At 47.2% G+C, this 14,022-nt stretch overlaps 1 protein-coding gene across 1 annotated transcript in view; it reads left to right on the top strand.

Annotated features, from left to right (window-relative positions):
- Nucleotides 1-14,022, top strand: part of STK39 (serine/threonine kinase 39) — an 827,935-nt gene that overhangs the window by 443,166 nt on the left and 370,747 nt on the right. Inside the window, exons 8-9 of the mRNA XM_068247051.1 lie at nt 3,838-3,971; nt 13,313-13,361. Coding sequence (XP_068103152.1) covers nt 3,838-3,971; nt 13,313-13,361 — 183 coding nt within the window. The remainder of the gene's footprint in view (nt 1-3,837; nt 3,972-13,312; nt 13,362-14,022) is intronic.

Consider the following 14,022-nt stretch of genomic DNA (forward strand, 5'->3'; position numbering starts at 1 on the left):
TCTTTCATGTATCCTGGGCCCAGATTATTTAGTGATTTAAATGTCAGTAGGCCGATCTTAAATAGGACCCTCCATTTTATAGGTAGCCAGTGAAGGGAGTGCAGGACTGACGTTATGTGGCAGTGACGGGGTTGGTTGGTTAACAGCCTGGGAGCAGAATTCTGTATCAGCTCTAGGCGGGACAAGCCCTTTTTTGGAAGGCCAGTGTAGAGAGCATTGCAGCAGTCCAGTTGGGATGTAATGAAGGCGTGGACTAAGGTTGGTAGATCTTCTGGGGGGATGAGGTGGTTGATTTTTGCGATGATGATAAATCTAGAGAGCAGTGGCAGTAGAGGAGGGAAGGGAGCGGATTCCCGAACATGTTCTTCAATTAAGTTGGCGTGTGCCGAGAGCGCACAGCATTTTAACCGTTACTTACTCTGATAAGGTTGCACATGTTACGCAATTAGCGTGACCTGTGTTACCTTGGTAAAGCGAGCAATGTTAGAGTAACAAGTGTAATGTGGGTCACGTTAATTGCGCCATGAACGACACTTTGTTGGCCTAAGCAATAGTAAAATTGCTGTGTGCTGTAGCAGTTTTACCAAAGTTTTGCACATACAGTATGTCCCATTGACTCCTAGCTGAGATATCTTACATGTTGGCTTATACTAGAAATGCTACAATATCGCCCCCTTCTGGATGTATAGTGGGTAGCCAGTTGATACAAATCTTGAAATAACAGAGAAGTTGCTTTTTACTGTCTGTAAACTGTATATATAAGACCTACCCCCCAAATACACCATAGCATCATTTTTTTTCGTTTTTTTTTTTAGGGTGCTCAAAATATAATCATAAGTAGAAGAGCAGGAATTTTGTTGGCTTTTTTGCTCCCGACTGTACACTTCCTGTTAGAGAAAATTTTCCTTAGTCCCTGTTGAAACAGAAAGTACACAAAATATTTTTCACAGGAACAAACACAGCATTTAGCTTTTAAATCAATTTTTTTTTAAGTGTAAGTGAGGGAGTTCCAGCAAGCATTTCATGTTGTATTTACTGTTTGTTATTTGTTTTCCTATATTCATTTAGAGGTATTTTAGAACCTCTGGTGTTATCATGACAGGAAGTAACTTACAGCAGTAGGGCTGAGTTTCATTATAGGCCATGTCCTGGGGGAAAGCGCTTGCATGCGTGTGTATGTGTGTGATGGGGGTGGACTGTACATGGAGGGGGGAAACCTCTGCTGCAGAAAAGCAGGAACTGGAAATATAATACTATGGCTATGAGAGAATAGGACAGTTGCACACAGAGATCTCCACAGCAAAAAGGGAGCTGTTGGATATTAAAGGGGCTGTTGCTGAGCATGTGACAAAGAGAGCAACTTTGAAACTTAAGAGGACTCCTATACAGTTCATGGGAAAAGATGCTGGTGCAGCTCATGGGAAGGACTCTGTACATAAGAGAAGGGATAGCTACGGTACATAGGAGGGACAGCGGGACATGGCAGAAATAGGCTGCAACTGCTGTACATAGGGTGGCTTCTGTACATGGCAGTGAACTGCTGCTGCAGCACATGGGAGGGGCTCCTCTGGTGGAAGGGAAAGACTGCTGTTGCACATGGAGGTTGCTCTATGTGGAGTTTCAGCACTACTACTGTGCTTGTATGTCACTCAGGGCCAGTTCTAGACAGGCACATATGAGGGGGCAGTCGGAAATATGAAGGGGGCATCATGTTCAAGCAAATTTTAGTTCAGCAACGCTAGGCGAAAAATGGGTGTGGTCATGACATCATGTGGGCGGGGCTAACTGTAATGTAACGCGCAACAGTGAGGCGGCAATGCAACAACCCATTATCTCCGACACATAAAATGCAACAACCCGTTATCTCCGACACATAAAATGCAACAACCCGTTATCTCCGACACATAAAATGCAACAACCCGTTATCTCCGACACATAAAATGCAACAACCCGTTCTCTCTGACACGTGAAATGCAACAACCGTTCTCTCCGACACGTGAAATGCAACAACCGTTCTCTCCGACACGTGTAATGCAACAACCGTTCTCTCCGACACGTGAAATGCAACAACCGTTCTCTCCGACACGTGAAATGCAACAACCGTTCTCTCCGACACGTGTAATGCAACAACCGTTCTCTCCGACACGTGTAATGCAACAACTGTTATCTCCGACACGTGTAATGCAACAACCGTTATCTCCGACACATAAAATGCATCAACCGTTATCTCCGACACATGAAATGCAAGAACTATTACTTCCGACACATGAATGCAAGAACCATTACCTCTGACACATAAAATGCAACAACCGTTATCTCCGACACATGAAGTGCAAGAACAATTACCTCTGACACATGAAATGCAAGCAGTGGAGCAGTGTTTTACCATAAAATAATCATAATGTGGCCAGCGTTTCACCACAAAATAATCGTACTGCAGCAATGTTTCACTAGAAATTAATGAATCTACATGAAATTTAATAGAAAAAAAAAAAGAAAAATAGTGGGTTAGCAAAGTCTCCAGGCAAGAAAAAGTGTAGATGTGAGATAGGAGAACAGACCTGTCAGCTTCTGCTGGGAGATAGGAGAGTGTTTGCATGGAGGGGACAGCGAGGGGAGGGGGAAGGGTAACATCTGCAGATGGGCTGACAGAGGAAGAAGGGACAGAGCATTGAGGGAGGGAGACAGCACAGCAGAATACCCTCCTGGCAGCAGTGTAGAGATGAACCTGGAGGCTGGAGCTGAGAAACACGGCTGCAAAACTGATTCAAACCACCACGTGCTGGAGCAGCTCTCTCCTCCCTGCTGTGCACATGGGATCCAAGTCCCATCATCTCTAGCTACAGGCAAACTTACTGTTTCTCTGGAGGCTCTGCATCAGAAGCAGCTCTGCCTCCTTCTTTCTCCAGCCTCATCATAACCAAGCTGTCCGTGTCCGGCTCCCGCTCTTTCTTTCAATCTGTGTCGGCACAGTAGAGCAGAATGGGGCAGAGCAAAACAGCCTCTCTGATCTGCATAATCAGAGGAACAGTCATGTGACTGCTGTGCTGCCTGTCAGCTGACACCCAGGCTGACATCTCTCTCTCTGCGTGCCTGGGCTGCCGTTTTTGCGCAGCAAAAGAAAACTGGTGGCAGAGGGAGAGTGAGAGATCGGGTCTCATTGCGTGCGCCGGGCGCCCAGATATTTGAGGGGTCACAACACTTATTTAAGAGGGCTCTGCCCCCTCTCGCCCCTGCCTAGAGCCGGCCCTGATGTCACTCATACACGAAAGAGGGTGCTGCTGCTGCACATAGGATGGCACATAGGATGGCATCTGTACATGGGGGGTAATGACTGCTGCTGCATAAGGGGGCTACTTCTGTACACTTGTTGCTGCACAAGGGGATTGGGGAGTGATCATATATATAGCAATGGGGTTGCTGCTGTTGCACATGTGGGGTTGTGTACATACAAGAGGGGGCTACTGCTGTGCATGGGGGGGGGGGGGTTGTATATGGAAGTGGGGAGCTGCCTAAGCACAAGGGGAAGAGGGACTTGAATATGTGGAAGAGGAGGGCTTCTGCTTGACATGAGGTGCACTTGCTTTAAAGGACACCCAAATCCAGAGGTATATGGAGGCCACATTTATTTTGTTTTAAACAATTCAGATTGCCTGGCTCTCCTGCTGATTAGGGATGGTCAGAAATGCCTTTGTCCAATTCCGCAGATTTCCAACCTCCGATTTTCAGTTTTCTCTATAAACATTATAGTCAAAGGAAACGTCTGCTTTTTAAGGCATGAAATGACTGTGGAATTTTGCCCGTGGTTTCCCATCACTCGTACGTTGTGTTCTGCAGGTCTTAATGCTGACCTTACAAAATGATCCCCCATCACTAGAAACTGGAGTGGAAGATAAAGAAATGACCCGAAGATATGGAAAATCATTTAGGAAGCTAATTTCACTCTGTCTCCAGAAGGACCCATCAAAGAGGTAGGATATTATAATTCTTATAATTGCATTATTATTTTTTATTTTATTATTATGTATTTATATAGCACCATCATCTATAGCACTGTACACAGTACAAAACAAATATTGGGGAAGATATATGCATGAGACGTTCAGGACATTGCAAGCTTACAATCTAGGGGAAAGTGGGGTGAAAACAATAGCGAAGAAGATATAGGCATTAGCAGATGAGGCTGTGAGCCATTGTGACCTATAGCAAATTGTAGGCTTGTCTGTAAAGGTGTGTTTTGAGAGTACTGTTCCAGGTAACTAATAACTCTAGTGCTGCCCAGTAATTTTCCATCATATGCACTCTAAGATGATCAGCAAGAAATGGGACATTAGGATGAGCTCGCAGCTTGAAAAAAGCCCTGATTGTGGAGTAGGTGACATCTGTAGTGTAGTTCCAGCACTGTGAGCTCACATCATTGTGGCTGCTCTAATAATGTGTGTTTACAGGAGACTTGTGCTTTTATCCCCATAGCTTCACAAGCTGTCTGACTGTAACTTTTCATCATTCCTGAGGTGACTAAAGACGCTTTCTTGTGTGACTTCTGTTATGTGTAGTAAGAACAGATTTCTGACTGAAACATTTCCCACACTCTGAACACAAATGAAGACGCTCTCCTTTGTGTGACTAGGTGGCTGATCTCTCTGCAGTACAGTATTTTATTGAACAGTATAAACAGACAATATTAGACGTGACTAAGGACACTTTCTTGAGTGACTTCTCCTATGTGTGGTAAGAACAGATTTCTGACTGAAACATTTCCCACACTCTGAACACAAATGAAGACGCTCTCCTTTGTGTGACTAGGTGGCTGATCTCTCTGCAGTACAGTATTTTATTAAACAGTATAAACAGACAATATTAGATGTGACTAAGGATGCTTTCTTGAGTGACTTCTCTTATGTGTAGTAAAAACAGATTTCTGACTAAAACATTTCCCACACTCTGAACACAAAAAATGAGGACGCTCTCCTGTGTGTGACTAGGTGGCTGATCTCTCTGCAGTAAAGTATTTTATTGAACAGTATAAACAGACAATTTTAGATGTGACTAAGGATGCTTTCTTGTGTGACTTCTCCTATGTGTAGTAAGAACAGATTTCTGACTGAAACATTTCCCACACTCTGAACACAAATGAGGATGCTCTCCTGTGGGTGACTAGGTGGCTGATCTCTCTGCAGTACAGTATTTTATTGAACAGTATAAACAGACACTATTAGACGTGACTAAGGACACTTTCTTGTGTGACTTCTCCTATGTGTAGTAAGAACAGATTTCTGACTGAAACATTTCCCACACTCTGAGCACAAATGAGGACGCTCTCCTGTGTGTGACTAGGTGGCTGATGTCACCGGCACAGGCAATGGCACAGGCAAATCAATTCAAAAATAATAGTGGGGTGAGTGAGCGGCACCATTCTGCACAGGCTGAATTTCCAATTCATACCGTATGACATGAGGACAGATAACATGTCCTGGCTGATTGCAGCAGAGGATACCAGTGAAGACATGGATCATATGAGACCTTTGGGAGGCAGCCTGTCCTGGCTGATTGCAGCAGAGGATACCAGTGAAGACATGGATCATATGACACCTTTGGGAGGCAGCCTGTCCTGGCTGATTGCAGCAGAGGATACCAGTGAAGACATGGACCATATGACACCTTTGGGAAGCAGCCTGTCCTGGCTGATTGCAGCAGAGTATACCAGTGAAGACATGGAACATATGACACCTTTGGGAGGCAGCCTGTCCTGGCTGATTGCAGCAGAGGGTACCAGTGAAGACATGGACCATATTACACCTTTGGGAGGCAGCCTGTCCTGGCTGATTGCAGCAGAGGATACCAGTGAAGATATGGATCATATGACACCTTTGGGAGACACCTTTGGGAGGCAGCCTGTCCTGGCTGATTGCAGCAGAGGATACCAGTGAAGACATGGACCATATTACACCTTTGGGAGGCAGCCTGTCCTGGCTGATTGCAGCAGAGGGTACCAGTGAAGACATGGACCATATTACACCTTTGGGAGGCAGCCTGTCCTGGCTGATTGCAGCAGAGGATACCAGTGAAGACATGGATCATATGACACCTTTGGGAGGCAGCCTCTCCTGGCTGATTGCAGCAGAGGATACCAGTGAAGACATGGACCATATGACACCTTTGGGAGGCAGCCTGTTCTGGCTGATTGCAGCAGAGGATACCAGTAAATATGGGGACACCTATACACACTTTAGACTTCTCACCAAGACAATCACAATTTCTTGATCTTACCATATGGAAGGTCTCAATCAAATGGATGCAAGATGGGAGCAGCAGTGGATAGTTGCACTTCATTGAGCAATGCAATGATGAGGTTCAATAGATATTCAATAGTTTTCACAGGCAGTGTGTGGGAGGAATAGATCCATCAGTGTTTAGAATCTTATCAGAGAGGAATATTTTTGGGGGCTCGTCGGTTGGCCATCTGACAGTATATGACCACGTTTACTTTAGAAAATTCTATTTATCTGACCGATGTTTGCAAGAATTTTTTTTTTAAGTATTTGTATAGCGCCGACATATTAAGCAGTGCTGTACAGAGTATATATTGTCTTGACACTAGCTGTCTCTCAGAGGGGCTCACAATCTAGTCCCTACCATAGTCATATGTCTATATTGTGTAGTGTATGTATTGTAGTCTCGGGACAATTTCGGGGGGAAGCCAATTAACTTATCTTTATGTTTTTGGGATGTGAGAGGAAACCCACACAGACACGGGGAGAACATACAAACTCCTTGCAGATGTTGACCTGGCTGAGATTCGAAGCGCTAACCACTACGTTCTGCCCTTAAGATTGACTTGACAGTGTATGATTGGCATTAGTAAAGCAGACGTAATGCATGTGAACATTGGCAAACAGATTAGCATGGGGAAGGTTTTACACAGTATTAGTGTTGGGCGAACATCTAGATGTTCGGGTTCGGGCCGAACAGGCCGAACATGGCCGCGATGTTCGGGTGTTCGACCCGAACTCCGAACATAATGGAAGTCAATGGGGACCCGAACTTTTGTGGTTTGTAAAGCCTCCTTACATGCTACATACCCCAAATTTACAGGGTATGTGCACCTTGGGAGTGGGTACAAGAGGGAAAAAAAATTTAGCAAAAAGAGCTTATAGTTTTTGAGAAAATCGATTTTAAAGTTTCAAAGGGAAAACTGTCTTTTAAATGCGGGAAATGTCTGTTTTCTTTGCACAGGTAACATGCTTTTTGTCGGCATGCAGTCATAAATGTAATACATATAAGAGGTTCCAGGAAAAGGGACCGGTAATGCTAACCCAGCAGCAGCACACGTGATGGAACAGGAGGAGGGTGGCGCAGGAGGAGAAGGCCACGCTTTGAGACACAACAACCCAGGCCTTGCATGAGGACAAGAAGCGTGCGGATAGCATGCTTTGTACCACCATGCAGTCATAAATGTAATAAAGATAAGTGGTTCAATAAACAGGGACCACGCGGCAACGCTAACCCAGCAGCAGCACACGTGATGGAACAGGAGGAGGCGCAGGAGGAGAAGGCCACGCTTTGTGAGACACAACAACCCAGGCCTTGCATGAGGACAAAAAGCGTGCGGATATAGCAGCAATGCTTTTTGCCGCCATGCAGTCATAAATGTAATACAGATGAGAGGTTCAATAAACAGGGACCGGAAACGCTAAACCATCCCAGATGTTCATCGGTCATGTTACTTGGTTGGGGTCCAGGAGTGTTGCGTAGTCGTTTCCAATCCAGGATTGATTCATTTTAATTTGAGTCAGACGGTCTGCATTTTCTGTGGAGAGGCGGATACGCCGATCTGTGATGATGCCTCCGGCAGCACTGAAACAGCGTTCCGACATAACGCTGGCTGCCGGGCAAGCCAGCACCTCTATTGCGTACATTGCCAGTTCGTGCCAGGTGTCTAGCTTCATGCCCGGTTTCAGGTCCAGCGGTGCCAGCCACAAATCCGTCTGTTCCTTTATTCCCCTCCAAATTTCCTCCCCTGTGTGCTGCTTATCCCCAAGGCAGATCAGCTTCAGCAACGCTTGCTGACGCATGCCAACAGCTGTGCTGCACTGCTTCCACGATCCTACTGCTGCTGGTGCTGGGTTAGCGTTTCCGGATGAGGTACAGCTTTGAGATGCGTTGGAGGAGAAGGAGTCAGAGAGGTAGGTGCTGCTGTTGTTATCCAGTGGGAGGGACGGCGGTGCAGCTGTTTGCGGCGTGGGCAACACCCGCGCCGTAGCAGGTGAGGAATCGCTGCCAGGCTCCACAAGGTTCACCCAGTGCGCGGTAAGGGAGATGTATCGACCCTGGCCGAACGCACTCGTCCAGGTGTCAGTGGTGAGGTGAACCTTGCAGGCAACGGCATTCTTCAAGCTTCGGGTTATTTAGCTGACCACGTGCTCATGCAACTCAGGCACTGCAGAGCGCGCAAAGTGGTAGCGGCTGGGAACCACGTAACGTGGGATGGCCACTGACATCATGCCCTTGAAGCTGTTTGTCTCCACCACTCGATATGGCAGCATTTCGCAGGCCAGAAGCTTGGCTATGCTGGCTGGCTGTTACTGCCACGGCCCGGGGGTCATTTGCTGGCAATTTCCTCTTGTGCTCAAACATCTCAGAGACAGACAACTCAACCGTAGCGCTGCACACCGAAGGGCTGTTGGTTGTTGTGTTTGATGAACACTGGGAGACCTCAAGAGCACTAGTCCGGAAAGTGACAGTGTCAGCATCGTCTGATGTTTGTGAATGTTGTGAACCACGCAATGGCTGGGCTACTGCTGCTGCTGAGGCGGGTCTGGTGGTGAGTCTGGTGAACCCAAGGGAGGCAGTGTTGCTGGTGGTACGGTGGTACCCTGTCCTGCCGCGTTTGCCCACAGAGTGGGATGTTTGGATAGAATGTGGCGGCTCATGCTGGTGGTGGAGAGGTTGTTAATACTTTTCCCCCTGCTCAGGCGGGTCTTGCACACCTTGCAAATCGCCATGGTAACATCCTCAGTGCAGTCTTCAAAGAAAGCCCAGACTTTAACTGGCTGAGGACTCGGACCTCGTGCGTGATGTGCTGGTGCTGCTTAACCCACTGCTGGACGCTTGAGAGGTCATCCAAGTAATTATCTGGTCCTGTTCTTTTGGATCTGTGAGGGTTGTTGTCCTGGACAACATGGGCAGTATTGAGTGGGTTTTCTTGGGTGCTCCCCTGTGGCCTGTACGTGAACCGTCAGGGGAAACACCTCTTCCCTTGCCCCTCCCTCTTTCACCGGATTTCTTCCTCATTTCACTTATCCTTAAAGTACACGCTGACTGGCAGCAGTACAGTGGCAGTACAGAAATGCTATACAGTGGTGGGTGAGCGGTGTACCACTATTGTCAGCAGTGACACAGAGCACAATGCTATACAGTGGCGGGTGAGCGGTGTACTACTGTTCCCAGCAGACACAGAGTGGAAGTAAACACAATGCTATATAGTGTGGCTGAGCCGTGTACACAGAGTGGCATTAAACACAATGCTATATAGTCTGCTATATAGTCACCCCGAACAGGGTGATGTTCTGCAGAACCCGAACAGTGGCAAACACTGTTCGCCCAACACTACTGGGAGGGATCGCAGATTTTAGTACCTAAACACACGATACAACATGTTTTCCGGGGTCGGACTCTGAGGCACATACAGATGGTCCCGATCATCATCCTCATCATACAACTCTTCTCCTGAGTCTGACCCACCCACCACCTCTGCCACCCCAACATCCCCAGACACAGACCCCTCATCGTCCTCAACATTAACTTGGGATGCTGGCCTGAGCCAGACCTCCTCCTCCACATCAGGCCCCATCATCTCCTCAATGGCAGCCCTCATTAATCGCTCTGGCGACGGACTGATGGACACAACGTTCTCCTCCGGGGAGGGCTGCTGCTGACCACTGGCTGCTGGGGTGGATGTTATAGCTTGCGTGGGGCGTTGGCTGTTGCTGTTGTTGGGAGTGCTGCTCACAGCGGAGGTCTCTGGGGAACTCATGTTGAGCTCATATAGTGGTTGACGGTGAGTGGAGTATTACTGATCCCAGCAATATACACACTGACTGGCAGAGTACGCAATGCTATAAAGTGTGGCTGAGCGGTGTACACAGAGTGGCAGTAAACACAATGCTATATAGTCTGGCTGAGCGAGCGGTGTACTACTGTTCCCAGCAGAATCAGAGTGGCAGTAAACAATGGTATATAGTCTGGCTGAGCGGTGTACACAGAGTGTCAGTAAACAATGGTATATAGTCTGGCTGAGCGAGCGGTGTACTACTGTTCCCAGCAGAATCAGAGTGGCAGTAAACAATGGTATATAGTCTGGCTGAGCGGTGTACACAGAGTGTCAGTAAACAATGGTATATAGTCTGGCTGAGCGGTGTACACACAATGCTATATAGTCTGCTATATAGTGTCAGTAAACAATGGTATATAGTCTGGCTGAGCGAGCGGTGTACTACTGTTCCCAGCAGAATCAGAGTGGCAGTAAACAATGGTATATAGTCTGGCTGAGCGGTGTACACAGAGTGTCAGTAAACAATGGTATATAGTCTGGCTGAGCGGTGTACACACAATGCTATATAGTCTGCTATATAGTGTCAGTAAACAATGGTATATAGTCTGGCTGAGCGAGCGGTGTACTACTGTTCCCAGCAGAATCAGAGTGGCAGTAAACAATGGTATATAGTCTGGCTGAGCGGTGTACACAGAGTGTCAGTAAACAATGGTATATAGTCTGGCTGAGCGGTGTACACACAATGCTATATAGTCTGCTATATAGTGTCAGTAAACAATGGTATATAGTCTGGCTGAACGAGCGGTGTACTACTGTTCCCAGCAGACACAGAACAGTACACAGAATGCTATATAGTGTGGCTGAACGAGCGGTGTACCACTGTTCCCAGCAGACACAGAACAGTACACAGAATGCTATATAGTGTGGCTGAACGAGCGGTGTACCACTGTTCCCAGCAGACACAGAACAGTACACAGAATGCTATATAGTGTGGCTGAACGAGCGGTGTACTACTGTTCCCAGCAGACACAGAACAGTACACAGAATGCTATATAGTGTGGCTGAACGAGCGGTGTACTACTGTTCCCAGCAGACACAGAACAGTACACAGAATGCTATATAGTGTGGCTGAACAAGCGGTGTACTACTGTTCCCAGCAGACACAGAACAGTACACAGAATGCTATATAGTGTGGCTGAACGAGCGGTGTACTACTGTTCCCAGCAGACACAGAACAGTACACAGAATGCTATATAGTGTGGCTGAACGAGCGGTGTACTACTGTTCCCAGCAGACACAGAACAGTACACAGAATGCTATATAGTGTGGCTGAACGAGCGGTGTACTACTGTTCCCAGCAGACACAGAACAGTACACAGAATGCTATATAGTGTGGCTGAACGAGCGGTGTACTACTGTTCCCAGCAGCGACACACAATGACTGGGGGGGACCCTGGCTAGCGTGGCTGGAGCGCGAACTACCCTGCCTGCCTACCCAAAGCTAAACCCACAGACAAATGGCGGAGATATGACGTGGTTCGTGTATTTATTTACCCGAACCACGTGACAGTTCGGCCAATCAGAGCGCGTTCGGGTCCGAACCACGTGACCCGTTCGGCCAATCACAGCGCTAGCCGAACGTTCGGGGAACGTTCGGCCATGCGCTCTTAGTTCGGCCATATGGCCGAACGGTTTGGCCGAGCACCGTCAGGAGTTCGGCCGAACTCGAACATCACCCGAACAGGGTGATGTTCTGCAGAACCCGAACAGTGGCGAACACTGTTCGCCCAACACTACACAGTATTAGCTAAGTAGTGTCTGCATGCCCAGTAAAGGTGCCCATACACCCTACGATTTTTCCCCACCAGATTTGATCACTGCCGAAGATCAATGCCCCAACATGGCTGTCTGATTATAGTTTTGAAGGAAATCATAATATAATGATGGTCTTTTTTTGTGGTCAAAAAGGTGTGTCACGCAGCAGTAAGTTTGGCCAAGGGCATGTATGCACTAGAGCCAGTGACCGCACCCCCACCCCACCCCCCCGCAGGTCTACCCCAAGCTAATACTGTGCAGTGGAGCACACTTTCACTCTCCTATACAGCCAGCTCGCTCCTTCGTGTGCTTCTGTGATCTCCCTCTGCCTGTACCCATGACCCGGCGGCATGTACAGTATGTACTCACATAGCACCACTGGGTCACTGTGTATATATAGGCACATGGAGAAGACAATAGCACACAAAAGGGAACACACAGGCTGCATAGATAAGTGAGAGTGAGCTCTGCTGCGCTAATACTCTGCAGGGGCGACAGGGAGCACTATAGCTTGGGGGAGACCTAGGGGTGGGCCTGTCACTGGCTCAAGAGCAGTGGCGGTGCTATTAACTTACATGCTGAAGTCTATTCAAAATTAAAGATCAATTTCAGATGTCAATTTTCCTGCCCCCAAACACACAGTCAAATTTTGTGATGACTTTGACTTTATCAGATCACTATATGACAAATGGGCCTATTGTGCTCTTACTCATTCAGTTACTGGAAGCCTCTCCCTCGTCCCGCACCCTGTTGTCCTCTTCACTTCTCAACTGACAGTTTTTCCACACTGCACTCATTCCACTTAATGTCACTGCAATGATTAATAATATTTGAGGTTTACAGTAAACCTGCGCAGAGCCAGATTACCATAAGGCACTGTAGACATGTGGCTACAGACGCCTGCTGATAGAAAGGCGGCTTACTCCTTTCCGCGAGCACCTTCCTCCCTCCTTCCCTATGCAGTGTTCTGAGCGGAGTGTAAATGAGAGATTACTCACCCGGCTCTCTGCATTCCACTGATGAGATCTCCCTTTAGCCGAGACAACTTAATAGGGAGGGTACCTCTGGCTACTTAATGCTAAGGGGCATCTGTAGCTATTTGCAGTGCAGTTTGGGGGGGGGGGGGGGGGGTATTTGTAGGGTTATGAAGGGTGAAGTCTAGGGTGCCAGGACATCTCTGCCTATAGGCTCTGGTGATGTAAATCCGGGCCTGAACCTGCGTGTGCATTAGGTTTAACAGGGATAGGATATTCGGCACTAGACCTGTTACTATCATTTGACAATTGCACATAGGTAATGTGTAATGCTTGCTGAAGACAGTTGCAGGTAGAAACTTTTTAGTTGTTGAAATATATTTATTTATTTATTGTATTTATAAAGGGCCAACCTATTACGCAGCACTCTTTAAGACTGTATGTTTTTTTTGTTACTTTGTCACTCCAGGCCAACAGCAGCTGAACTCCTGAAATGCAAATTCTTCCAAAAAGCAAAGGTAAGAGTCCTTTTTTATATTTTCTGCCCATCGAAAAGCTGTATATTTTTCTAGCATTTAAAGTGAACCCTAACTTTGTAACTAACCTCCCCAGCCCTCAGATGCTGGCAGCCATTCTTCTTCTGGTCCTCGGAGGCTCAGGGTCCCTCTGGGGAGATTGCCATCTGTTGTGATGATGACAACTGGCGATCTCACTATAGGGGTACAGCGGACAGAGGAAAAACTGCAGCACTGGATCCAGGGGGCTGCCGCAGATCTCTCTAGCAGTATGATTTTTTCCTGCTTTTAGGATCTAAAAGAGTGTGAAAAAATTGCACCACTTTTAGACCCTAAAATCCGGAAGTAATCATAACGCAAGGGTACCATGAAAGAGGTTTTTTTTCTCATCTAGGAGACTATATAATAGCTTATTTAGCAATGTATATATGTAAATAATGCATACATTATTATTTTAATTGTTTCTGTTAACTTTAAAGAGAACTCGAGGTGGGATTTAATGATGTTAGTGGGGCACAGAGGCTGGTTGTGCACACTATCACCAGCCTCTGTTGCCCTATGGTGTGCCCCCAGGACCCCCCTGTGCTCTGCTATCCCCAGCGCCGTGCTAGTGACACACAGCGTGTCGCCAGCAGGCTGTTTACCTGTGACTGTCTGTCAGCGC

This window comes from Hyperolius riggenbachi, chromosome 7 (genome assembly GCF_040937935.1).
Source record: "Hyperolius riggenbachi isolate aHypRig1 chromosome 7, aHypRig1.pri, whole genome shotgun sequence".
Classification (NCBI taxonomy): domain Eukaryota; kingdom Metazoa; phylum Chordata; class Amphibia; order Anura; family Hyperoliidae; genus Hyperolius; species Hyperolius riggenbachi.